This window comes from Quercus lobata, chromosome 3 (genome assembly GCF_001633185.2).
Source record: "Quercus lobata isolate SW786 chromosome 3, ValleyOak3.0 Primary Assembly, whole genome shotgun sequence".
NCBI lineage: Eukaryota > Viridiplantae > Streptophyta > Magnoliopsida > Fagales > Fagaceae > Quercus > Quercus lobata.
In genome coordinates, this window is record NC_044906.1 from 66,085,856 (window position 1) to 66,113,327 (window position 27,472).

The 27,472-nt window shown below is 35.7% G+C and overlaps 3 protein-coding genes across 10 annotated transcripts; 2 read left to right on the plus strand and 1 right to left on the minus strand.

The window, feature by feature from the left end:
- The first annotated feature begins 359 nt into the window (after positions 1 to 359).
- On the plus strand, positions 360 to 19,564 carry LOC115982924. Of its 8 annotated transcripts, none has more exons than XM_031105683.1 (13): positions 360 to 1,616; positions 3,946 to 4,045; positions 4,131 to 4,910; positions 5,019 to 5,111; positions 5,199 to 5,250; positions 5,321 to 5,384; positions 5,468 to 5,512; positions 5,587 to 5,679; positions 5,755 to 5,881; positions 10,080 to 10,154; positions 10,254 to 10,382; positions 10,515 to 14,349; positions 19,329 to 19,564. In XM_031105683.1, the coding sequence occupies exons 1-11, from the start codon at positions 1,596 to 1,598 to the stop codon at positions 10,286 to 10,288; spliced, it is 1,485 nt and encodes a 494-aa protein (XP_030961543.1). In that variant the 5' UTR covers positions 360 to 1,595; the 3' UTR covers positions 10,289 to 10,382; positions 10,515 to 14,349; positions 19,329 to 19,564. The 8 variants fall into 8 exon arrangements, with proteins under 8 accessions (XP_030961543.1, XP_030961545.1, XP_030961547.1 ...); XM_031105685.1 differs by having other exon boundaries at positions 10,515 to 10,598; positions 11,600 to 19,564; XM_031105687.1 differs by having other exon boundaries at positions 10,515 to 10,598; positions 12,975 to 19,564.
- A 1,060-nt stretch (positions 19,565 to 20,624) lies between these two features.
- LOC115981301 (F-box/LRR-repeat protein At2g40920-like) lies at positions 20,625 to 21,668 on the minus strand. The gene has a single exon (XM_031103458.1). The coding sequence runs from the start codon at positions 21,666 to 21,668 to the stop codon at positions 20,625 to 20,627; it is 1,044 nt and encodes a 347-aa protein (XP_030959318.1).
- Positions 21,669 to 25,352: 3,684 nt separating this feature from the next.
- LOC115981302 (F-box protein At2g40925-like) lies at positions 25,353 to 26,615 on the plus strand. The gene has a single exon (XM_031103459.1). It carries the CDS (start codon positions 25,353 to 25,355, stop codon positions 26,613 to 26,615), a length of 1,263 nt encoding a protein of 420 aa, XP_030959319.1.
- The last annotated feature ends 857 nt before the right edge of the window (positions 26,616 to 27,472 follow it).

Here is a 27,472-nt window from a genome sequence, read left to right on the forward strand (position 1 = left end):
ATTCAAAATTTTTTTGGCATAAAAATTTTGAGGATGTTCCTGATATTGCTTGAGGGTGTTCATATATATATATATATATATTTTTTTTTTTTTAAGGGTAAACAAATAAAAAAATTTAAATTATTATATATAATTTTTTTTTCAAGTCAAAGTGTTTCTGGAATTGGAACACCCTGAACTCTGAGTGGCGTCGTCGCTGAGTATATAAATATAATGTAAACGGTAGATTTGTTAAAATTTACATTTAATAATAAGTTATTAATTGGTGTAATATCGTATAGAGTTAATTTGAAATCATCTTTCTCTCTCTCTCTCTCTTATATATATATATATATATAGTAAACATTTTATGCCAGCCAATAGGGAGCTGACACGTCATCCCCTTAATATATTTTATTCACTCCCTCACTCTCTCTGAACTTTCTTAAAGTCCCTCACTCTCTCTGAACACTCTTAACTCAAGTCTCTAACTCTCTCTCTCTGTTTCTCAGTCTCTACTCTCTAACTCACTTAAATCCCTCTCCAAATAGTCCAAACAGAGACCGAATTGAGAAAGAAGACCCTCAGACCGAAGCTTGCCCGAACCTCCACCACACCACACACCAAGTTCGCCGGAGCTGTGCGTGGAGCTTGGAAACATACCGGAGCAGAGACCGAATTAAGAAAGACCCACAGCCCTCAGACAAAAGCTTCCTCCCTCTTCCATCTTTGCTTGCCCAAACCTCCCCCTCAGACTCTCACCTCTCTCACACAACCCACACAGCCACAACCACCCAATCACCATCATCAAGCCACACAACAACCCAGCCACCATCCCATTCAACCAAGCTACCATCAATGAAATTCACATACCCATTCAAAAATCCAAAGATCCAATCACCATCATCAAGCCACACAACAAAAATCCAAAGATTCAATACAAAAACAAACCAAAATCATTCTCTCTGTAACCCCAAAAAACCCACAACCATGTCTCCCACTCACTCTCTCCCCCTCCTTCTCCTCATTTCCCTTCTTCTCATCTCAACCTCAACCAGCTCCTCCGACTCGGACCGAGTCTCAGGGCTCCAATCCCTCCAATCCCAATCCAAAACCGGCATAATCCACCTCGACGACCACTCCGTCTCTCGCTACCTCACCTCCACAAAAACCCCAAGACCCTACTACCTCCTCATCTTCTTCGACGCCACCGAGCTCCACGACAAGTCGGACTGAGAAGCTTGAGTTAGAGACGGAGAAACAGAGGGAGAGTTCAGGGAGAGTGAGGGACTTTGAGAGAGTTCAGAGAGAGTGAGGGAGTGAATAGAATGAGAGAGAAAAAAAAATATATATATATATATATATATTAAAGGGGATGACGTGGCAGCCTCCTATTGGCTGACGTAAAACACTGGTTTTATGCCAAGCCTGACAGAATGTCTACTCATGTATATATATATATATATATATGAGTAAAATTTTTTATGTGAGGCGTTGTGTTAGGGTTTAGGGTAACAAAATTGTGAATTTTATTGTCAAAAAAGAAGGGGAGGGTTTCCGTTGCTGTGGGTATTTGGCAGCCAAGGGGATATTGGAAGGGAAGGGAGGCATCAGACATGGCATCAACGCCAGTTGAGGTACACTCTTGTTTCCTTGCTTCCTTGTTATCCTATTTGCTTTGATTTTAACATTATTTGCCCTGAAGTTTGGGGGTTTTTTTTTTTTTGGGAATTTAAAATATTGAAGTTTTAGATTTTGAATTTTACCTCTAAATTTATATTCGATTTGCATAAGAGCCCCTCCGTTCATATTTTCTGTTCATATTTTATAATGATGACTTGGCATCATTTTATTAGACAAACTAAACACATGTGACACTTAGTAAAGTATGAACGGAAGGGTTGCTGATTTAAATTGAATATAACTTAAGGAGTTAAAATCCGAATTCTGAAATTTTAACGTGTAAAATCTGACATGTATGATTCACCAATATTATGATCAAACATCAAAAGATAAAACGAAACCTTGTCAGATTGGGTTAAATTGCCAAGGTAACAAGTATATTGTTATTTAGATGCTTTATGCTGTAATGAGGACAATCTCCCTGGAGTTTTAGAGTGTGCTTGTAAGAGCGATTTTCCATCTGTTCTGGTTTGAGTTATATATATATATATATATATATTGCATTTTATCAACAAAAAAAAAAAAGTCCATCTATTCACATGTATAATATGGCTGCTCTCCTTAATGTGATCTACATAAGTTAAACATTTTTCATTAGAATACTATTATTGAAATGAAATTTCTATAATTTTATTTGACTAACTTATTTAAGTGTATGCAACTTAGGAATCTATAGAACAATATACTTGTTAAGTGTGAATCTGAACTTTTCATACTTTTCCATGATCTTGGAAAATGCTATAGGATTCATAAAACTGGTCCATCCATTTGCAAAATGAATAAGCAGAAAATAATGAAATGACATAAAAAGCAAGACCTTGTCTTATTGCAGACACCAACTTACAATTTATTGCCTGTAGTGCTTTAGCAGACCAAGCTTGTGGTAAAACTCAATGAACACATGTCTAAGTTGTTTTTTAAATCAGCTCCTCTCTAATAAAACTCAAATCCTCTTCTTTGGAATCCTTGGAAACACCTTTTATGATTGAAATTGGAGATTAGAGTGTATTGTTAACCTTCACGTGTTCAAGAATTTCTAGAGGATCTTTGTAGTCCTTGTTCACTTTCTCTATGTGATCACTACCACAATTGGTGGTGCTAACTCATTTGACTTCTGGACCAACAGTATACTCTTCTTGAAGTTCTTGTTGATGATCATCATTCTTATCTACTTCAGGTGTCAAACCCACATAAACCCTTCCTGCATATTCGGAAAACAAACATATATATTCAATAGATACTCTAGCAGATGCTTATATTTGTAAGGGAAAAGTTAACAAATGCCCTAAGGGCATTAATTTAAGAAATATTTTTAGAAGTTTTTTATGGGAAAAGAAAAAAATAACTGATTTATTTGACATTTTTTTATATTTCCCATCAAAATGGTATCAAATTTTTTCTAAAATGACCCATTAACAAATGTCTAAGGGCATCTGTTATCAGGACCCTATTTGTAAATAAGCTACTTTTTGCCTCAAAACCTGCTCTTGAAGAGCTTACATATAGTTTTATCCAGTATAAGAACCTAAATGCCTATTACTAAGCTCTTGTCCTGCAAACAAAGGAGGTGAACTTGTATTCCTACTGCTTCTTCAAATGAAGAAGCTGAACTTGTATTTCCTTTGCCTGTTTGAACTTGCAATTTTGTGGGTCTGTAATACTTTGGTGTTAAAACTGAACTTGAATTTTCTTTCTAGCAGTTGAGATTGGTTTTTCATGTTTTTAAAAACACTTAAGGACTGTTGTGCTAGAATAATGGGCCTTGCTTAAATATGCTTAAAGAGATACTAATTAGCAATTTCTTGCCTGAAAGAAATCACACTTCACTAAAAAAAGTAAAATCTTTATATGGTACTTTTCTCTTTTGGATTATTCTAGTGTAGGTGGGAAAAATGTAGAGATCATGCAATCAAGTGAGGCCTCAAATAACTAAAGCTCAAAATAATTTAAACAGTAATATGCTGTGGTTCTACCCTTTCTTAAGAGTTCTTAAATGAATGGGTTTTTTACATGGAGAAACTGTGCTGCAAACCCTTCAAGTTACCTGGGGACTCTCAATGCCTTGTATTGTCGCATTTGCTGCTATCAAGATTTGGATGCTTAAATGGTTGTTTTGATTATCCTAAATGATGATCTTTTTTTTATTAGTTTTTAATTAGAAATCTAAATGAGTTTTCAGGATTTCTCAAGTCATCACAATAGCGGCAAAACCTGAAGTGTTTTTTGCTTTGTCTTTTGTGGATATCACTAGCATTTTTTTTTTTTGGTATTGTCTTTTTGCAGGTTCAAAAAGTATTGCATATGATGTTTGCGTTCTACTGCAAATCAAGAGGAATCTTGAGAGATTCTTCTTATCATGGAAAAAAAAAGTTTTTAATTTATGGTAGGTGTGCTATCATATGTATATCTTTTTAAGTTTTATTTGAGAATTTATATTTATTTATCTTGTTTACTTTTTTTAATTTTAGGTACTTCAAGTGGTGTCCATAATTCATCATGGAAACCAAGTCAAAAGCACTTATACACAGTAAACATAAATGCTGCAGTGCAGAGGTACCGAGCAAACTTGGGAAAAAAATTGGGCGGCACGGGATTTGTAGTCCGTGATCAGGATTACTACCCAATTTGTTGTGGGTCGTCATGGACTATCAATGACAATGAAGAAGTTCTTGACTTAGATGTGAAGGCTGCATATAGATGGGGAAAGTTGATTATTGATAGGTATAAATTAAATGACTTTAATATTCAAATGGATTCAAATTACATTCCTGCTAAACTCAGTCGGAATAAGAAATACAAAGAGACTAAAGTTGACCAAACTTTGAAGATGATTAGATCCAAGATGCTTGAGGGAAAGGGTTGCAACATTGAGTTTGAGTGGATTAGTAGTCATATCAACACAGTGGCTGATTCTTTTGCAAAATTAGGATGTGACATCCACTTTGCAAAGGAAAATGGAGGTGACTTAACGAGAGTTCTACCTTCACATGAGTTTTATGATTTGACAGACTACCCTAAATGGAGTGGGGATGATGAATATGGATTTTCGGAGTTTTTTGATGAGTCAACGTATGTAACTTGGGATGGGGAAACCGGATATCCAGCTGGTTTTAAAGAAGTTTTGTTCAATAGTTTTAGGAACAAAATTATTATTCCAACTGATACATCGGGAGATGCTACTACCATCACATTTCCAGAATTCAATATTGTCGACCCAATTGGAAAACAAATTTTGGAAAAGATTGATGGTAAATTTTGTGAACTTTTTTTAAGATTCTTTTTTAGAATTTTTATTTATATAAAATGGTTGCATAATGTTCAAACCTTTTTTTTTTGGGTTGAACTTCCTCTTATAGTCTTGGCAAGCCTCATTTCAAATAAGGAGATTTCGAGGTTGATAATTCAATTTTGGTGCAAGGATGAAGATAATCCAAGAGAAGAAGTTTTAGGTTTATATTTATTTTAAGTTATAATGATATCTTGTACTCACCCAAATTCATATATTGCTTGGCTGAACATTTGTTTTGTTTTATTAGTGGATGTTAATCATCTACACAAAGAGAAAGAGAAGAATCCGGTGAACGATTTGTAAGTATCATCTTATATATACAAAAAATATATATATATATATATATATATAAATTATTTTTTTATACAGGTACAAACTGTTGGAAAGCTTCCAGATCCAAAAGGAGAAAACTACTGCTATGCCTTTTACTGAGGTTTTAAATTTTTTTTTTTTTTAAATCTTAACAATTTTATGTCTACATTATTTATTTATTTATTTATTTTTTTCAAATTATAGGGTGTGCTTAAATTATATGCTCAGTATACAAAGAGCACAAACAAGGTAAGTTTTTATTAAGTGTTTTTTTTAAGAAAATAATAATAAAACAGCATAGTAATTAAATGTTTTTCATGCAGATAAATTCTGACATCAAACACTCAGTATTGAACCCAATAGTTGAGTTTCATAGGAGGTGGAAGTATTTTGGTTCTGTCGCCTATCAAATCACGGTAATGTTTTTTAATTTGTTGAAAAATTTAAGTTTTTTTACATGAAATTAGATTAATATTTTTCTCATTCTGTAGATAACCACTCAGTTGCCAGAATCAGAAGATGACCTTCATCGGTTTGAAGCATACAAAGAGAAGTTACATGACCTACCTATTGTGGGTGATCAAGACAGTAGATACGTCACTCATATAAGCACAATAGGTGAAAATAGGGAGAATCTTTATGCATTGCTGGCCACAATTCGTGTTTCCGGTAAAAAAAAATAGAATTCATGTTGCTGGGGAGTCTAAATAGTGGAACTAAAAGTTAAAATGTTGTTTTTGCATTTGTATGGTTTATAACTTTTTATATTTTGTTTTTGTTTTTGTCTGCACTGTATTGTGACTTCAGGATTTCTTCTAATTAGGACTATAGTATTTGATTTTAGATATTGTGAATGTGCATGGAAAAATTCAGAGCTCTCTCTATAATAACAGAGGTACTGTGTGTATCAGAAAAGTTGATACACATGTGCATCATTCTGCATGCATGAACCTGAAGCGTCTCCTACGCTTCATCAAGTCAAAGCTAAGAAAAGAACCTGATGAGGTAGAAACTGTTCTTTCTTCCCCTCCAAAACGTTCGTTTTTGTAAGTCGGGCATATCTCTAGTTTCAACCAACATTAGTTGCACCAACCGTATGCAGTGCTGTTTTGATATGTCTTATAAACTCTCTCCCTTTTCAATTTCACTTTGTTGATGCTTCTTAATTACAATCTATAACTACATTGGATAGGTTGTCATATTTAGAGATGGAAATATGACTCTTAAGGAGGTTTTTGAGAGCCTGGACTTGGCAGGGTATGCATTATTATAGTTCTCTTGATTTCTATTTGCTAGAAGAAAGCCTCTCTCTTTCTCGCCATGTCTATATGTGTTTTTGCATGTGTGTCTTTGTTTGTCTAACTGAAGGAAATTGCAATCCAGGTATGATCTGAATGTTGATTTGTTGGATGTCCATTACGATAAAAGCACAATCCATTGATTTGACAATTTTAACCTTAAGTACAATCCTTGCGGACATAGTAGATTCAGAGAGATATTCTTAAAGCAGGAAAACCTTATCAAAGGTTTGCTTTATAATAACAGTTTTAAACCTGCTTGTTGCCTGCATGTTCTTTAATGATTGCAAACTGGAATGAGAATTAATTGCTTTTGGAGAAACATTTTTGGAATTAGTACCAGCTTTATGTTCTTTTCATTATTTCTGCCCTTTGTAATTGATTTATCTTCTTTATTGTAAGTTCCAAAGTTCGGAAAAACATCACGCTAACATGAATGCATTATTTAGAACTATAGACTTTCTTATACCAGAATCTAACATATACGTTTATGATTATCAGATGTGTTACGTGTGCCTAATCTGGTTTTACAATATTTTCTAGGTAAATTAATTTAAATGGGTGAGGCATTTTTGAAACTGAAAATATGGTTGGTAAGGAAATGGAATTAATGCGTGTGTTAGCATTGTTGACTAGTGTAAGAAAAGCTTTTTGGTTGATGAGATGAGTTTGAATAATCATGCTTAGCAGAGTGTTATCTTAATTACTTGGGTTGGGCTGCATGAATATTTTCTTGCCATTTTTACTTAAAGCCACTTGGTTTTAGGTCTTAAATCCTCTTGGTCCTCCCCCTTTTTGTTTTTTCATTTAAAAATTTTTTTTTTTTGGTGTTTCCTTTTAATTAATTTGTATCAAATCACTGCAATATGGGGTGGCTACATACATTGAGCCTAATTCTATATACAGAGTGATGCTTTAAAATTGACATTTCATATTTTGCAAATTTAGAGTCATTATGTAATGGTATTATTCTTTTTATCTTCTGTTTTACTTTATCTGTATTGAAATTGAACTGATTTTTATTCTTTGCCCTTAAGATGATTAGGCAAGACTTTAGCCAATATCTTATAGACACTGTTCACTAAGCTAATCGGCCTAAAATCTGTAACTTCGACAGCTTCTGCATTTTTTGGAATCAAAGTCACAAAGATGGCACTTGAACTTTTCTCGAAAACACAACTGGTATGGAATTCAGAGAAAAAGTGCATGATATCACCTTTAACCACAGACCAGCAAGCTTGGAAAAACATAAAAGAGAAACCATCCGGCCCAGGTGCTTTATCCCCATGCATGTTTCAAAGAGCCTGAAGGATCTCTTCCTTCTCAAACTGTCACTCCAAGTGAGCTGCACTAGCTCTGTCAATGGAATTGAAAGGCATCCTATCTAATTTTGGTCGCCATGCGTCCGTTTCCTGATACAGATCCTCATAGAACTGCCCCACGATTTCCTTAATCACATCTTGATCATTGGTGATATCTTCACCCACTTTAAGACTACCAATATGATTGTACCTGTAATGCGAATTGGCCAGACGATGAAAAAAGGATGTAGTCCTATCCCCTTCCTTCAACCACAGTGCCCTGGATTTTTGTTGGTAGCTGATTTCCTCCATAATAGATAATTTTGTAGCTCTGCCTTCTTTGCTTCCCTCCCCAATCTTTCTTCCTCATGAAAGTTATCTGTGTCCTCCAGCTGGTCCATCTCTCTGATTTCCCCCGAAATTTGATTTTTTTTGTCTTGTCACATCTCCAAAATTTTCTTTGCTACATGTCCTCAAATCAAAGTTTAGAGATTTGAACCGTCTGATTTTGTCCACATATTCTCAAACCTAAAAGAACTATTTCTTCTGCTAAATTACTGTCCAGCAATACAGGAATGTGATCTGACACAGCCCTTGGAAGTAGCCTCTGACTCAAACCAGGGAAATGGCTGTCCCATTCTGGAGATACCAAAAATCTATCTAGGCAAGACAGAAGGTGGGGTATGATTATTTGACCAGGTAAAACTACCCCCTTCCAGTGGAAAATCTATCAAACCATGATCTGAAATAAATTCAGAAAAATCCCCCATCCCTGAACTGATTCTTGTAGCTCCCTTCCTCTCGGCGATTCCCCATGGTAAAGACAGCCAGCTGTGTACCCCTGCTAGTTCCTCCCACAAGAACTTCCTGGCTAGATCATTAGAAGTTCCATTCACCCCTGAAAATACCCATTTGAAACCATCTGTCACATTCCGAAATTTGCAAGACACAACATGCTCTCCCACTGCCTCATCATCTCTTTCAATCACTCTTTTATCCCATTTTTGCTTCTTGGAGACATATATAACATCAACCCTCCAACCTCTTAGCAGATTACGTACTTGCAAACATGTCTCCTCATCATTGAAACCTTTCTCCTCTTAGCAGATATACTATGTATCCTATTGTAAATGAATGAGTTATTGGGTGAGGGTATATGTTGTTATTAAGCTGTTGTAGTTTTTTCCATAAAAAAAGAAAGAAAAAAGAAATAGAAGAAGCTATTGTAGTTTCATATAAAACAAAATGGAGGCTGGTCATAGCAGCACTTCATGGTAATTCTTGTGTGTAACTTTCATATGATACATAAAATTTCCACAAGTCTATAAGCCATCCTTATTCCTCCTAAATATTATCATTTATGCCGAGTGTTTTAGGAAATCATTCTCAAATATTAAACCATGTTGGTAGGAGCATGTTGTCCATTGGATTTAAACAATTTCAGATCAACAAGTTTTCAATTATATGATGCGTAGCAGCTCCATGCGCATGCATAGCTCAAATAGAAGTATCGCCATTTGCAATACTAGAAGCATCCATATACTTTTCAAAAAAAAAAAAAACTAGAAGCATCTATATTGAAAATCTTTTTCAGTGGATTAAAGAATACTATGATTGGATAGATTTTTGAAGTTGTTGATATTGATGAAATTATGTACTTGTTGCACTTTCCATCTTATGGTATTTATAATTCATACTTCATACACATCTTACTGGTCACTATAACCAATATTATTTCCTTATGCAATTATGCCACAGCTAAATGATTTTTTTTGTTTCCTTCCACCAGTACTTATGCCCAATTGGTTTCTTTTCAGGATTGGAAACTTGATCAAAGAATGAAATACTTAAGGATCTTTAAGCCATTTTGCTATCTTAATTATTAAAAATTGTCTTCTTCCATATTAGATCCATGTCTGCTGCGTTTAAGAATTGAAGTATAAATGTGTTAGATGATGTTGTTATCCTGTGCAGTTATAATGTCCGATATTGTGGCTATATATGTTTTGTGAGATTTGAAGTTTAAACCAACCAAATGCCAAGTTCAGTGACCACCAACTTCTTTTGTACATATGAGATATTGAACTCATTTAATGGATTTATCACTTAAGCCTTTTATTTATTTCTCCTGGGGTAGATTAAGTTCGAATAATCATGTGATCTATTATAATCTCTATGTTTCTTTTGTGAATGGTAAAATTGATGAATTTAACTCAGATCATGGAGAGTTGGTCGGTGAATATGATACTAATGACAGTAGTGAGCTTGAAGAAGGCTGCAATATGAATTACGGTAAGGGCTGTGGGCTCAATTTAGGGCTAAAATTTTAATGCATGGAAAAATTCTTCATTCTACTTGCTCAATCACTTGATTTATTTTTCGCTCTCCAAGGGACTGTGGCTGAAGAGAATTTGAGTGAGCTCTAGTTCATCTTCAACAGCACGAGGTTTTGTTTGGGGGGTCTAGAACAGCTATTCTTTTGGAGCCAATTTCACACGATTCCTCATGATCACTAAATAGGTCAGTAGCATTATATCTTTAGTTAGTTTCCTGGTTTTTCTCTGATTTTCCCCTTTTCTTATAAAAGGTTTAATGTCTTGTGCGTTGGTTTAGATCTCATTGTTTCACATTTTGTTATTTGATTTTGTGAAGAACCCATTTGGATTTGGCTGAGTCGCCCAGAAAATTGTGGAAAAATCAAAAAAATGGGGTCTGAGAAAAGTTTGGAAGCCAAAGGTAACATTGACATTCTTTGCACTTTTTGATTCCTTAAGTTGTGGGTATTTATCATGTCTTTTTCTTGGTGTTGAGCTTCTTAATCATATCTTCATATGAGTGGTCAGTTTCTGCATTGTGAACTAATGTTATTGAGGCAACTTCCTGACATGAATTTAGGAAGGGATTTGTTTTTTTTAAAAGAAAAATTGAATCAACACCTTCTTCTTCTTCTTCTTCTTCTTCACACCTAAAGACAGTCTTTAATGTGTGGTATTGATTTGTGGTGTCTCTATTTCTAGGATATTTCACAGTTTCTTTGAGCTTATGATTTCATGATGATGCCCACGTAATTATTTGTATCATATTTCTTAACATGTCTTATATTAAGCTACATATATACCTTAACATTTTAGACCAATTTATCAATTCAGCCATTTGAAAATTTAATCTCTGGCATGTTGGAGTGGATCTAGAAATTTGTATTGCTATCAATGGTTCTAAATAAAAATTGATAATGATTTTTGGACATTTTTAAGATACTTAAGAGATTGGACTTTCCAGAAATGAAGTTTAGTTTATACATTTTGGGATATGAGGTAATTATATGACATTGCATTTGCAAGGGTTACTGTTTTTTTAATGCATTAATTTGGAGCATGGAAGTTGCATATTATCTTTATAGCCTAATTTTTGTTTCACCACAACATCCTGTCTGAAAATAAAGTTGGGGAATTGGTTTTGGCTTCAATGACCAAAACCAGTGTATTTGCATTAATATTTATATATACATGTAAATCTATTACACCTGAAAAGATATAGCAACAATTCAAATACAAGAAGATTAAATATCATTTGTATGCGTATCTATCTCAATATTCTGCAGCAGCTCTGTTTTATTGGAAATTTGGTCTTATCTTGATCTTGAGATGATGAGATTTGAACTTGGTGCTTGTCTTTATCTATCTCAAAACTAGCATCAATAGGATTAACTTGATCCTATTGATCTGTTATCTTAACAGCCCCCCGCAAGATGATGGGGGTTGAACAACCATCAGCTTGGATTTGAGATAAACAAAACGTGATGAGGACGATCCTTTGGTAAAAATATCAGCAACCTGATCAAGGGTAAAGATGAACTTGACTATGATGTCACGATTGACTACCTTCTCGCAAACAAAATGGTAGTCAACTTCAATATGTTTAGTACGGGCATGAAACACCGTATTAGAGGCTAAGGCAAGTGCACTGACATTGTCACACCACAGCACAGGAGCTACCTTAAGAGGAATCTGAATTTCTTGAAACATTCGCTACCAGTAAAGTTCAGCTGTGGTGATGGCTAAGGAATGATACTCAGCTTCAGTACTAGACCGGGAAACAGTAGCTTCTTTCTTAGTACTCCAAGAAATAAGACAATCTCCAAGGAAAGCTGAAAATCTGGAAGTAGAGCGTCGATCATCAAGGCTACCAGCCCAATCCGAATCTCAGAAGGCATTAAGTTGGAGAGAACCTTTAGAGTACAACAACCCATGATCAGGTGTCCCCTTAAGATAGCGTAATACACACTTTGCAGCTGATAAGTGAGTTGAAGTTGGAGCATGTAGGTGCTGACAAAATTGATTAACTGAGAAAGCAATCTCTGGACGAGTGAGAGTACAATATTGTAAGCAGCCAACAATATGCCGATAGACAGTAGGATCATTTAGTAAGTCACTAGAAGAACAAGGTGACTTGGAAGGTTTTGCATCAACCATGTGAGTGTGAGTAAGTAAATCTGAAATTACCTTGTTTGACAGATATGTAGGCCCTTTGGAGTGCGAGAAACCTGAATACCAAGGAAGATTAGAGTTTTTGTTTGATTCTAGTCTCTAAGAATTGCTAATTAGTTACTGCATATTGGATTCTGTTTGCAAGGAAATCTATTTCTTTTCTTGATTAAATTAATGTGAAAAAGGGGGGTTGTTTACAAACTGTTGAATAAATACTTCTTTGGCACTACATTAGCAAATATCTGAGAAAAGGGGATTGGTTTTACTCCTAAGGATAAAAGCGCTTGTAATATGAGAGTGGGTTTCATTTTTCTTGCTGCTAATTGAGAAAAATAAAAATCTTGACCTGGTTTTTCGCTTACCTTCTTTGTTACTATTACTGGCTTGAACAAAATTTGGAGTTCTCACTTTATAGTGATGGTAATTGTAGATCCTCTTTAAGTTTTTATGTATGCCATAGTTTGTTGCGCATGATAGAATTGAATTTTGGTGTTTTTGTTATGTGCCTTCTTGAGTATGAAACTTGAAAAAAATATCAAGAATGATCATGTCATATAATTAACCCTTTCTGTTCTGCTGGTTTATCTTGGAAATTAACAATTAACATGCTGTTTCTTTGAATTAGTGGGCCTGGAAGAAATTTTATCATTTAAGAAAGTTGAACGGAAACTCATAAATAGCTATTCCTTTATTAGTAGGAGAACTTTGACATGGTTTCATTGCTAAAAGTACACTGTGAAATGCAGTCCAAGGTGGCATCATTTGTAGATCCTAATTCTGATGTTGAAGAATCTAAGATCTATATTCAGACAGGGAAGGTAAAAAGGCGATGACAACTCTTTTTTTTTTTTGAGAAGAAGTATCACAAAATTTCATTAAAGATTATGGCTTGAGAAGAAGTACCACGAAATTTCATTGAAGAATTAGCCATAATCGGCAAGAAGAACATCAAGAAAATCGTGCTTGACATGCTCCCATATTGATGAAATTATATGGAAGGAAATAACTTGGAGAATTGCAAATTGTTGCTATGTCTCCTTGAAATTACAGTTGAAGTTTTTCTTTTCTTTTTTGATAAGTAACATTTTAAGTTTTTCATTCATGCATGGTATCCTTGACTCTGCATAGATCATTGGCCTCGAGAGTTGCAAATTGTTTCTATGTCTTTGAGGTGATGGTGGATTATTCTATGGCTCTAATGTGGGAGTGGCTGGAGAGAAACAGATGCACTGATAAGAGTTGCTTTTTATTCTGTAACTAATTTGCAAAAATGTTTTGAACTATTGTTCTGTAACTTAGTACTTATTTCCTCTAATGTTTTTCAGCAATCTCATCACTGAAATACCTCATTCTGTGACTTTTGATTAAGATTGTAGATAAGCAATACTACAAGACTACAACAATAAAGCCTTAGTCCCAAAATTTTGGGGTCAGCTACTGTAGATAAAGCAAACTGCTTTATAAAACTATAGTGTAGTTGGGTCAAATCCAACTTTAAAAGTATTGGCTATTATTGTTAAGTTGGAATTGTGAATTAGAAAATGAATGATAAGCTTTGATTAGGTTGAACTTGCATGACCAGGTGTGCTTGATGACCAAAGAAGTTAAAAATTTATTTGGTTTGTTTTAACATTTTTTTTTCTCTACTTTCTTCTTTCTGATGTCAAATTCATAAACACTACATATTTTTTTCTTTTATTTTTTGAGGATTCATAAACACTATAATCTTCCATTGGTTCTTATTAGTTATTATTTTTAATACACATCATATGCCTTTCATTTTGGTAAAATCTGGGGTTGATCTCTGCTTCATGACTTTACAGTCTTAAATGTTTATTAGATATCGGTGCCCTATTTCTTATGATTCTCAACTGATTGCAGAGGCTACAAAGCAAATATTTGATTCAGTGCAGTGTGTCAAAAATGTTTGTTGAACTTGGCCACAACAAATCAGATGCATCGTGCGACTGGTGGTTGCAAAACAGTTAAGGTGAATAATGGTAAGTGAGTACATGCTCTAGAACCTGTTAGAAAGATACACATTAATGAGTTCATAACACTTTTTTGGAGAAAGAATCAGCAAGAAAAAGATTCACTGGAATGGGCAAAGAAGCTATTGGAGCATTCAATAAGGTAGTTTACAAGTGAATTGCTTCAGGGCCTACCAAATTGCTTAACACCCTTATATTACTATGAGAAATTTCAAAACATGTGATCTAAAAATTTAATGTAATAATGATCTGAGGAGAAACCTCAAAAACACATTAGTGTAGAAGCTACTCCTAAAGAAATTTAATCTAAAATTAGGATAGCTGGAGTCAATTAGGCAATGCCTATCTTTCTTCAGCAGCCAAACTTTTTAAAAATTCTTTTATTTCCCCTAATATTATTTATTAGACTTACAATTAGCCCCTAGAAAAAATGATATTTGGCCCCCTCAAAATTTTTTAAATGTTTAAATTCTTGTTAGTATTAGCATATTTCTGGATAATTCCCGAACAAATTAGTCATAATCCTCCCAAAGATATATATATATATATATATATATATATATATATAGACACACACAAGGGTTGGGTTGAAATTGAGATTATAGATAATAATTTTCAAGATTTTCCTTCCTAAAATGTATACAGAAATCCTCAAATTCCCTGATAGTTTCTTTAGTTTTGGATGTAATCTAGTTTCATAGTTATCAGCGATTTTGCAATTTTTAAGTCCCTAAATGTTAAGATGCTTTTAAATGATTAAATCTAATAAATAAGAAGGAAAAAAAATGCTTGTATTAATTAGATAAGTTTAGTTGAAAAACAATAAAAGGAAAAGTAACCCATCTTTCTTTTTCTGGGGGGGGGGGGTGTGGGGATAAATTTTTGTCGTTATTTCCCTCTCCACTCCACTATTATTCTATCAATTATATATAAACTACAATAAAATAAAGTGTTGATTAATTGAATTCTTTAAATTTTATAGACGCATAGTAACATGATTGACTAAACTTTTGTCTTTGATGACCATTGGGTTGTGGAGGCTGATGTCATGGCTGTTTTCGAGCATTTTCACAAGTACTCAGCTTTTGAAAAGTCCCTTAATGCTTCTTTCCTCTCTTTAGTTCCTAAGATATCTAATGTTGTCAATATTAAGGATTTCCGGCCTATTAGTTTGGTGGGCAGTATTTATAAGTTGCTGTCTAAGGTGTTGGCGAATAGGTTGAGAGTAGTGTTAGACAGTTTGATCTCGGAGACTCAAAATTCCTTTGTTGGTGGTAGACAAATTTTGGACTCTGTGTTAATCGCGAATGAGTGCCTTGACAATAGATTGAAGTGTCACTTCCCGGGTGTAGTTTGTAAGTTGGATATAGAAAAAACCTATGATCATGTTAATTGGAATGCCTTACTTTATTTATTGAATAGGATGGGTTTTGGGTTGAAGTGGAGGGAGTGGATTAAGACATGCATTTCTATTGTTCGCTTCTCAGTTCTTGTAAATGGATACTCGGCAAGTTTTTTTGGTAGTTCTCGTGGGTTAAGACAAGGTGATCCTTTGTCCCCTCTTCTTTTCCTTTTGATCATGAAAGTTTTATCTCGGATTCTAAAGAAAATTGAGGATAGTGGACTGCTTCGTGGTTTTCAAGTGGGTCCAGTTAACTCTATTGGGGTTCGCATTTCACATTTGCTATTTGCAGACGATACTATTTTGTTCTGTGATGCTTCTAGAGATCAATTGTTGTCCATTAGACTGGCTTTGTCTTGCTTCCAATCTTTTACTGGTTTGAAGGTAAATGTGGGGAAGAGTGAGATTGTCCCGGTGGGGGAGGTTGGTAATATAGGTGTTTTGGCTAACATTCTTGGTTGTAGGATGGGGAGCCTGCCTATGAAATACTTGGGAATGCTTTTGGGCACCCTGTTCAAAACCACTTCCATTTGGAATCCTATTTTGGAAAAGATGGAGAAGAAGCTGTCTAGTTGGAAGCGTCTATATTTGTCTAAGGGTGGTAGACTTACACTCTTGAAGAGTACCCTCTCTAGTCTTCCTACATACTATCTTTCCTTATTTACCATCCCTGTAGCTGTGGCTGACAGATTGGAGTGTATTCAAAGAAATTTTTTGTGGGGGTCTTTGGAGGAGTGTTTTAAACATTCTTTGGTGGTTTGGGAGAAGGTGTGTTCACCTCTAGAGTCAGGTCGTTTGGGGTCAGGAATTCAGTTCACTTTAACCAAGCCCTTTTAGGGAAATGGTTATGGAGGTTTGGCCAATAAGGAACGCATCTTTGGCGAAGTGTTATTGCCACCAAATATGGAGAGGGTCAAGGGGGGTGGAGTATTAAAGTATGCAAAAGGGCCCATGGGTGTGGTCTTTGGCGTGGTATTAATGATGGTTGGGAGAGATTCTCCAAACATTTGGCTCTTGTGGTAGGGGATGGCTCCCGCACTCTTTTTTGGCATGATAGGTGGGTTGAGGACAACTCACTTAAAATGCTCTATCCTCAGTTACATGCGTGTTCTCATGACAAGGAAGCCTACATTTCTGATTTGTTGGGTCATCAGGAGGATGGGAGTACTAGTTTCTGGAACTTGAGATTCTATAGGAATTTTCATGAGAGGGAATTAGAAGCTACTTTCTCTTTCCTTAATTTCATTTAGTCTCGGATTCCTAGAGGCATTTGGCGTGATAGTCCCCATTGGTGTCTTAAAAGGAATGGTAAGTTCGATGTTCAGTCTTTTTATAATAAGATCAGGGGTACATCTCTCTCTAGCTTCCCTTGGAAGGGGATTTGGAAAGTCAAGGTTCCTAAAAGGGTGGCTTTCTTCTTGTGGACCGCAACCCATGGTCGGATACTTACCTTGGATAATTTGATGCTTCAAGGCCTCCCTTTAGTGAATAGGTGCTATATGTGGAATCTGTGGACCATCTTCTTATTCACTATCCTGTAGCTTATTCTTTGTGGGTGCAAATGTTACAAGTTTTTGGGATTCAATGGGTCATGCCAGGTTCAGTGGAGAGTTTGGTGTTTTGTTGGAATAATTGGTTGGGGAAACTCTCTTCGGACATATGGAATATGGTTCCTGGCTGCTTGATGTGGGTTGTTTGGATGGAAAGAAATAGGCGCTCTTTTGAGGCTATAGAAAAATCACTTGATCAGTTACAAGCTCTCAGCCAAAGTACTCTTTTTGAATGGGCTAGGTGCTGTGGTTCCTCAAATTGTTCTTCTACTCGGGAGTTTCTTACTCCCCTTAGTTGTGCCCCTTAAGTTTATTTTCTTTTTTCTGTTGTCTTTGTTTGCTGCTTTTTGTGTTCACCATCATGAACACCTTGTATTTGATGCTTTCGCTTTTTCTTCAAGTTTAATATAATTCTCATTACTTATCAAAAAAAAGAAGAAGAGAGTTTCATCATATTTCACCATCAAATATATAAATAGGAGAGCAATAGATGGAATCATGGAATCCAGTGTGCATGAGAGAGTGGAGATTTGCTAATTTTGGTTAAAATGAATTCTCATTATCATTCTGTGAGGGTCCCAAAAACTAAAAGTGAGTCAAATTCTAACTTTTTAGTTTTTAGGAACATACCCACCATCCACTGGTTAGATTTTAAGTTATTATTTCCATAATTCCCTCTGGCAAGTAAAACTTTGAATTTCATGTTATTACTTATTAGGGCTTAACTTTAAATTTTATTATTTCCATAATTCCCTCCAGCAAGTAAAACTTTGAATTTCATGTTATTACTTATTACTTATTAGGGCTTACTTTAAAAGGGAAGTCTAGTTGCACCACTAGCTTGCACGGTTGTTTAAGAAAGTGTGTTGTGTGTAATATAAATTGATACACACTCCTTTAAAAGTTACCATGGTTTTTTAGTGGAGTTTGTAGTGTGCCTCTATGTTAAAACCCCTCTCTCCCTTCCTTGTGTGTATACTCTAAAAAATACTTTTGCATTTTGGAGAGGCTGTCAGAGCTAGTTTTTGTGGGCTTGCTCTCCATTTGGAGAGCGAAATGTGTTTAAAGAGCTTGCTAGATATGCTCCCAGAGTTTAGGTCAGTGGGTTGAATGCACACTTTTATATAAGAGGAGATATAATACACCTTGTGCACCAATAACATAATGTCTCTTGGTCTTGTCTTGCAAGTTTACACTTTACGCTCCTATAATATGATGATTCTTGTGCTAGATATTGAATCCCATTGTTAGGTAAATGTGGAGCTTTGGCAAAAACTTTAGAGGAAATTTTTTTTTCTTTGGTAAAATGGGATTTATTGAAGGGAAGCCCCAAGAGTAATCCGCAAAAGAAAAAACAGACTATTTGGCGTTTGAATGTTCCTGGTAAAGTCAAAATTCTGGCTTGTTGAGCGTGTAGAAATTCTTTACCTTCAAAGACAAACTTTGTTTGAAGCCGGGTTATCACCAATGACAAGCATGATATTTGCCAAACTCACCAGGAGGATGTCACCCATGCTCTCTATCTATGTCCAAAACTCAAGAACTGTGGCACCTAGTCCCACTCTGGAACCACAAGAACGGCTTGCACAGAATTCTGAAGTTATCAATGTAAACCTGCAGCCGAATCCACATGCCCAACTATTAATGTTAAACATTGAAATGCAGTTGTCAAATTTCCCTTTCCTAAAGTGAAAGTATCTAGCATTTTTTTTCCAATGCACTTCAGCAAACTTCATGACCTAAACGTATTGAAAAAGGTTTAAAATCTCATGTGGAAGCAAATCCTTGGCAGTGGTTTTTGGCATTTCTCATATGGAAGATTATTGACTTTAGAGATCTGTTTTGTTGATGAATTCTAGTTGTAGATTTCTTGATTATTTTTTTCCCTTGTTCTCCAAGATATGTGACTCCTGGTGCTTAGTTTTACTGCTAAGCTGTTTATACGTGCCTCTGTGCATATCCTCATGTTTCGAACTATTTGAGTTTGATTCTTGGATAGTATTTCTGGCTAACACTTGCTTATCTTCCCATATCAGCATCCTCAACAAGCACTATTTCTTGGTTACACGTCATCATTAGTTGACGAAGCAAGAAATAATGTACCTCCTCAACCATGAAGGTGTTGTTGCTCAATTGATCAAGTGAACATGAACAAGAATAATGTTGCCTATAAAATTATTAGATGCTTTGTTAGATGTACATCTATATTTACTTTCAAGTCACGTAGGAACTAAAACTTTTATATGGGAATACAAGGGATATATATTAGTTATATTGTTTCTACTGGAGTGTGGTGATTTTGGGGTTGAAGGCAGCATTAAAATAGAGGCCTGTAACTTGAAGAATTTTGGCTTATTTTCACTCTACACTAACAAATTTTCTTAAAGAAAAATAAAACAAGGTTTTATGCTTCGCAATAATTATAGTGTAAAGTTTTATGTATTAAATAATACAACCTTACAGAATACAATACTTGTATGCAATAGCAATTATCAGACTGCGTAAGATTTGATGGTGTAGTTAGATAATAATGCCAAGAATCGCCTAGTGATAAAGAAAGCAGGACATTATCCATCTCAGTGAGAATGGACTCGTCCTCAAAGCGCTCTCTCCCAGTCCAATTTGCTAACCAAAATCAACTACTTCTCTTACCACTCCAGATTCGACTCCCCCATTGTCATCAACCTCCAGACACTCGTCAACAAGCCATGTGAATATGGTGGAGTTTTGAGGCATGGTTGATTTGTGGTGCTGTTGACGGTGACATACAATGGGTTTGAGGCATGTGAATGTAGAGAGTGGAAGGAGTTAGATTGAGTCTTGTAATAAGGAAAGAATGCCTCTTTTAGGTGGGATTTGACATTTGAAGGCGAAATTTTACCTCTACAAATCTTGCTCCAAATTCCGCCTCTTAATTATGAGTTTAGTAAGCCGAAGGAAGAAGTTCCAGCTAAAAGGAATGCATCCAAAGCAGAGTGTCATGATGTTTCACTGATAACATTAACGAACTAGAGATAGCTAAACTAGTTTTAAGCTATACTAAATCTAAACAAGAACTCATCTCCGAAAGCATAATAAGTACGCGCTTTACATTAAACATTTAGGCTCGTTTGGAAGGAAGGGGAGTAGAGTAGAGTTGGTTAAAAATAGGTTAATTTTGGGTAAAATTTACTCTACTTTCCCTTCCTCTCCCTCAATCCAAATGGACCATTAGAAAGGCATTTCACAATAGCAACAAAAAAAGAGCACCATATTCTACTCTTTGCCGCCCTCTTGCAAATCTAGATTTTGACCTTCACTTACCCCCCATACACAGAAATGGTTCTGATAATTCAAGTACTACTTGAATAAACCCATTTAGGCAAGCCAGTGATATCAATTTTCTTGAAACTTTGTCCCTCCATATCATAGAATAGCACCCACGCAGTAGCACTCTCATCCAAGGAGAGCGGCTTTAGCAATATCTCGCCCGTAGGGATGGTTTGCTTCCTCCATCTAAATGGAAAGCATATACTCTCCTTAACCCACACATGATTGTTGTAATCCTTTAGAATCCACAGCTCCAATGTGAAATAATGTTGGGTAGCGTTGTCAGAGATCAAAGCCAAGCACCCACCAAGCTCAAATAGCCGTTCAAATTGGAAACGAAACGAGTCAAAGTTCAAATCTTTATAGTCACGGGGAAGTGGAATTAGTCTAAATTTCTCATCTTTAAGATCAAAAGCCACAATGGAATCTCCATATTTGGTTAACCAATATATTGCACCATTGACACAAACACTTTCCCCACCATTAACATACTTTTTTGGATCAAAAGGCAGCACGGGGTTTATCCTTCTCCAAGACCTCGAACTTGAACCGTTGCTGTCCAATGTCAAAACCGTGAACAACATATTAATAACTTTAGGGATCGACCATGGAATAGGTTCAGTCCATTTAACACGGAGGACTTTGTGGTGTTTGGTCGAAGGGTCGAAGCCAAAATGGGTCCTAACATTCCAAGTAGTTGTGGTTGCAGCAAGGAGTGGGGGATCAAGGGGAAGAGTGAGAGTTTGTTGGGTGGTGGGGTTATAGGTGAGAATAGGAGTGTGATCATAATGGGGATAGTCAGCGTGGTGAAGGAGAAAAAAAGGGTTGAGATATTGAGAAGAGGTGAGACTGAAGGGATGGGAAGGGAGTGTGAAAAGTGGAGTGAGGCAGCCAAGAGAGAGTTTTGGTGGTTGGAATATTGGGATGGAGAAGTGTTGGTTAGATGTCTCTGTGTTAAAATCCAAAATGAAGAGGTGTGTGTGATCAGATGTGGATGTAGATGTGGATGTGCATAGTTCACGAAGGTGCAAAGATCGGCAAGAGCTTCTGAAATGCACCAAGGACATGGTTGCGGCTTTCGCCACTCTCTTTCTCAGTTTTTCTCTCTTATTTAAGAGACTAGGTTATTTTTCTCCCGAGAGGAGACACATACAAGTAAAAGATTGTGCCTGGGTTGGGCTTATCTCGTTTTTAACTCTTAACTGGACTTCTATGATTCCCAATTACCCATAGATCCGTGTCAGTGCATGATGCTGGCCAACTTGTGAACACATCTTTACTACTTTACATTGATGGCACTAATCCTTAGAGCATTCATATCCGCTATTTTCAAACTATTCTATTTTACATTCTCAAAAACTACTTTATCAATTATACCATACCATTTTATATCACACCCATTATCCCAAATTCTATTTTATTACACTGCTCATTAAAATAATTTATAATGCTCAATAAATTACTCACACAGCCCACTGCCACCACCACTAAGCCAACCCACTACCAGTTTGCCATCAAGCCAAACACAACCCTACCCAACCCACTATGGTAACCCCAAATATGGATTCCGATTCTATCATTGGCCTTCTGTGCTGCACAATGATATTACTACATGACATATTAAAGCTGCAAAATAAAACAACCCATCTCTTATTGTTCACTCATAAAGCCAAATACATTCACACAGAGACTCACAGTTTCTGTTCTCAAAAATTGGTTTTTTGTTGTGAAGTTGGGGCTGCAATGGCTGTCTTCTCCTACAAATCGCAAATACTTTTCCTTTCTTTGAATCCCATTCCCAAGCTTAATGCTATTCGAAATTGCTACAAATCGCAAATCACGTATGCTAAATGCTAAAAAACTCAACTGTATCAAATATTTTAACTCTCAAAATATTTAGCATGGAGTTACAATGTCATTCTAAGAGCATTGGCACTAGGGATTGTAAGAGTATTCGCATCAAGGGTTTTAAAAATTTTAGGATTTAGCATCTAAAAAACCAACTTTATAACATTTAACACATCACTTTACAAAACACTCAACATCAAAACTTTTTTTTTTTTATCACTTCATTTAAGTATTCTTTCTTTATTATTTTTTATTCATTTTTTTTATTCTTCCTCTCTCTCCCTCTCAACCCACCACTCATACCACAACCACCACAAACCTACTACCCATGCCACAACCAACAACAACTCATCGTCACCTACACTAGCCACATCCACCTACTACCACAAACCACAGCAAAGGAAAAAAAATAAAAAAAAAACCTCCATCATCTCCACCAATCACATCCACTTTGTCTCTCTTTCTCTGAAGCAACCTCACCACTTCTCAATCCAAGCAAACCCACACCTACCCCTAGCCATCGCCAGCCTAACCACCAAAAAAAAGAACCATCAGCCAACAACCACCACAGCTACAACAACTACCACTGTCACTACCATTCACAACCACAACCCATAACCACCAAAATCACAATCAAATCACAAACCCACAACCTCATCACCACCAACAACCGAAAAAAGAAAACAACCCACTATCTATGCCTCTCTCTTCTCTGAAACAACCCAACCAACAAACTCATCTATTTCTTCTCAACCTAGCAAAACCCACATCCACACATCCGCACACCCATTGCTAGCCACCTCACGTAAAATCTACCCATTCTTATCTTATATTCAAATATCTAATTTCTATCTGTATTTGTTATCTATTTGAATTCAAATATATCAATTAGTATTTTTTAGCATTTTCCCTTTATCTTCTTCATTTTATCTAAAACTTAGGACATTATTTCTATCTCATTTTTAAACATTATAACACTAAACAAAAATAAATAAATAAAAGCATTATTACACGTGCGATAAGTCTAGTAATAGTAATAATAATATATAAAATGGAAGTGTAACATTTAATATTGTTCTGCTCCTGTTGAGTCACTTAATATATATATTTATATATATTACAATATTAATACATAAATGTTAATTTTTACTTTGTTCAACATTTCATCTCCTTTAATTATTGTCTTCTTAATCTAACAATATTTTACATTGTAGCAATTAGCAAACACTTGGAAATAATTTCTTTACAGCAACCAAATACTATAAAATAAAAGTCAATAAAATATTTTACTTTAATATAAGGCGAAAAAATAGTTCACTTTGTACTCACCTCATTGCTGCGTATTTTCCCTTAGGCCGTGAAAATAGAGATGATAAAAAAGAAAGAGAGGAAAATAAAGTAGAAAATGAAATTTTCTCTTATTTGGTTCAGGAGAGAAAACAAGATTGAAATAAAATTGTGTGGAAAATAATTCCTTCAAACCCATATAGCTTTGTCCTCTCAATTTAAAAGAAAAATTAAGAAAAAAAAAATGATATGAGTACTAAATTACATAAACATCCTCGCTTTTATTAAAAGTTAACACTTTGTTTATTCTAAAACTGGAATTAAAAATAATTTTTGTAACTTTTAATTTTAAGCATTAATTTTCTATTGTACGGTGCACGGAATCCCAGCCCCTCAAACCAAACACTTTTGTTCCGCTTATAAATAGAGTTCACAATAACTAAGATCAGATTCTGTCAAATGGACCAATACCAAACTCAACTGACAAAACTATTTTTTTAAAATGAGGAAGTATAAAAGGTCGTACTCATATTTCTGATAAAGTTTTTATCAAAAAAAAATATATATATATCTGATAAAGATGCACGCATGACGCATCATTATTCATTGGTATTTGAATTTGACAGCATTCAATTGTTTATTTTAAAAAAGTAGACACTTTCAGATGGACAAAGACGTGTCATTATTACTCTTAGAATTATCGAATTCCCGCCACATGAACCTGGTTCCCGTGAAATAGTTTCAGATGGACAAAGTGCTCTTGGAATTTTTACAAATTTACTATTATGTTTCTAATAAATAAATAAAAAGAGTAATATATTATATTATATATATATTATGTATAAATAAGCACTTTATTAAAAAAAAATAACATCAGAAATTTACTAAAATCTTTTTCTAAAAAAAAAACCAAAAAAACATATTATATATATATATATATATATGGACCTTATGGTTGTTTCTCATGGGTTGTGGACCTTATGGTTGTTTTTCAGAGTGGTTGTGGCAATTCTTGATAATTTTTTTTATGGGTTAGTGGCTTTAGATTTATGGTGTTTATATTTTACATTGTAGCCATTAGCAAATACTTGAAAATAATTTCCCTGCAGCAACCAAATACTATAAAAAAAAAATATCAATAAAATATTTTACTTTAGTAAAAGGTGATTCACTGCATGGCTGCGTATTTTACCTTAGTAAAAATATTTTACTTCGGAAGAAGTAATTCTACTCAAATCTTTTGACGCATTCAGAATCTCAGATGTCTGACTCTAACGAGTGAAAAATAAATCTAGCTGGCAAACTTATAATGTCATCGGGTCATCAAATCTACTAAAAATTTTTGACTTGCTTAGCAAACTTCATGACTGAGATTCAATCTGTCAACACTCTGACTCAACACATAAGCTATTTTGTCTTGTTTCAAAAAAAAAAAAAATTCCCCTTCACAGCACATGAGTCTCGTCTTTTTCATTCTTTTATTTATTTATTTTTGCATAAACGTGTTAAGCGGAACCGCCAAGAATTTCCCCAAGAAAGTGTTTCAGCAAGTCAAAAGGAAAAAACCCTAAACAATCTACAACTTATTTTCGTTCGCCGCACAAAGGAAAGGAATGATGCCTCTTTTCTTAGGTTGGAGATGTAGTAGGGCTTTGTTGAAGTTGAACACCACCACCACCGCCGCCACTGCTACTGCCACTGCTACTGCAACCTCCCTCCTAAATCTAATCCGGCACAACAGTTCCTTCCCCAGCAGCCAGCATCATCATCATCATGAGCCAGCCATGTCCTTGATGCGTTTCAGAAGCTCTTGCCGATCTTTGCACCTTCGTGAACTATGCACATCCACATCCACATCCGATCACACCCACCTCCTCATTTCGGCTTTTAACACAGAGACATCTAACCAACACTTCTTCTCCATTCCAATATTCCACCCACCAAAACTCTCTCTTGGCTCCCTCACTCCACTTTTCACACTCCCTTCCCATCCCTTCGGTCTCACCTCTTCTCAATATCTCAACCCTTTTTTTCTCCTTCACCACGCTGATTATCCCCATTATGATCACACTCCTATTCTCACCTATAACCCCACCACCCAACAAACTCTCACTCTTCCCCTTGATCCCCCACTCCCTGCTGCAACCACAACTACTTGGAATGTTAGGACCCATTTTGGCTTCGACCCTTCGACCAAACACCACAAAGTCCTTCGTGTTAAATGGACTGAACCTATTCCACGGTCGATCCCTAAAGTTATTAATATGGTGTTCACGGTTTTGACACTGGACAGCAACGGTTCAGGTTCGGGGTCTTGGAGAAGGATAAACCCTGTGCTGCCTTTTGATCCAAAAAAGTATGTTAATGGTGGGGAAAGTGTTTGTGTCAATGGTGCAATACATTGGTTAACCAGATATGGAGATTCCATTGTGGCTTTTGATCTTAAAGATGAGAAATTTAGACTAATTCCACTTCCCCGTGACTATAAAGATTTGAACTTTGACTCGTTCCGTTTCCAATTTGAACGGCTATTTGAGCTTGACGGGTGCTTGGCTTTGATCTCTGACAACGCTACCCAGCATCATTTCACATTGGAGCTGTGGATTCTAAAGGATTACAACAATCATGTGTGGGTTAAGGAGAGTATATGCTTTCCATTTAGATGGAGGAAGCATGGTCAACCCATTCCCATTGGGACCATCCCTACGGGCGAGATATTGCTAAAGCCGCTCTCCTTGGATGAGAGTGCTACTGCGTGGGTGCTATTCTATGATATGGGGGGACAAAGTTTCAAGAAAATTGATATCACCGGCTTGCCTGAATGGGTTTATTCGAGTGGTACTCGAATTATCAGAACCATTTCTGTTTATGGGGGCTAAGTGAAGGTCAAAATCTAGATTTGCAAGAGGGCAGCAAAGAGTAGAATAATGTAAAGCGCGTAGTTATTGTGTTTTTCGAGATGAGTTCTTGTTTTGATTTAGTATAGCTTAAAACTAGTTTAGCTATCTCTAGTTCGTTAATGTTGTCAGTAAAATATCATGACACTTTGCTTTGGATGCATTACTTTTAGCTGGAACTTATTCGTTTGGCTTACTAAACTCATAATTAAGAGGCGGAATTTGGAGCAGGATTTGTAGAGGTAAAATTTCGCCTACAAATGTCAAATCCCACCTAAAAGAGGCATTCTTTTCCTTATTGCAAGACTCAATCTAACTCCTTCCACTCTCTACATTCACATGCCTCAAACCCATTGTATGTCACCGTCAACAGCATCACAAATCAACCATGCCTCAAACTCCACCATATTCACATGGCTTGGCACATTTTGATGTTGATGAGTGTCTGGAGGTTGATGACAATGGGGGAGTCGAATCTGGAGTGGTAAGAAGTAGTTGATTTTGGTTAGCAAGTTGGACTGGGAGAGAGCACTTTGAGGACGAGTCCATTCTCACTGAGATGGATAATGTCCTGCTTTCTTTATCACTGGGTGACTCTTGGCATTATTATCTAACTACACCATTTAATACATAAAACTTTACACTATAATTATTGCGAAGCATAAAACCTTGTTTTATTTTTCTTTAAGAAAATTTGTTTGTGTAGAGTGAAAATAAGCCAAAATTCTTCAAGTTACAGGCCTCTATTTTAATGCTGCCTTCAACCCCAAAATCACCACACTCCAGTAGAAACAATATAACTAATATATATCCCTTGTATTCCCATATAAAAGTTTTAG

Excerpts from the sequence above, each read along its gene's own strand:
- LOC115982924 (XM_031105682.1), top strand. The coding sequence starts at position 1,596 with ATGGCATCAACGCCAGTTGAG. Across the intron at positions 5,385-5,467 it reads CTGCTATGCCTTTTACTGAG|GGTGTGCTTAAATTATATGC; the intron begins GTTTTAAATTTT and ends TTCAAATTATAG. Across the intron at positions 5,513-5,586 it reads ATACAAAGAGCACAAACAAG|ATAAATTCTGACATCAAACA; the intron begins GTAAGTTTTTAT and ends TTTTTCATGCAG.
- LOC115981301 (XM_031103458.1), bottom strand. The coding sequence starts at position 21,668 with ATGTCCTTGGTGCATTTCAGAAGCTCTTGCCGATCTTTGCACCTTCGT.
- LOC115981302 (XM_031103459.1), top strand. The coding sequence starts at position 25,353 with ATGCCTCTTTTCTTAGGTTGGAGATGTAGTAGGGCTTTGTTGAAGTTG.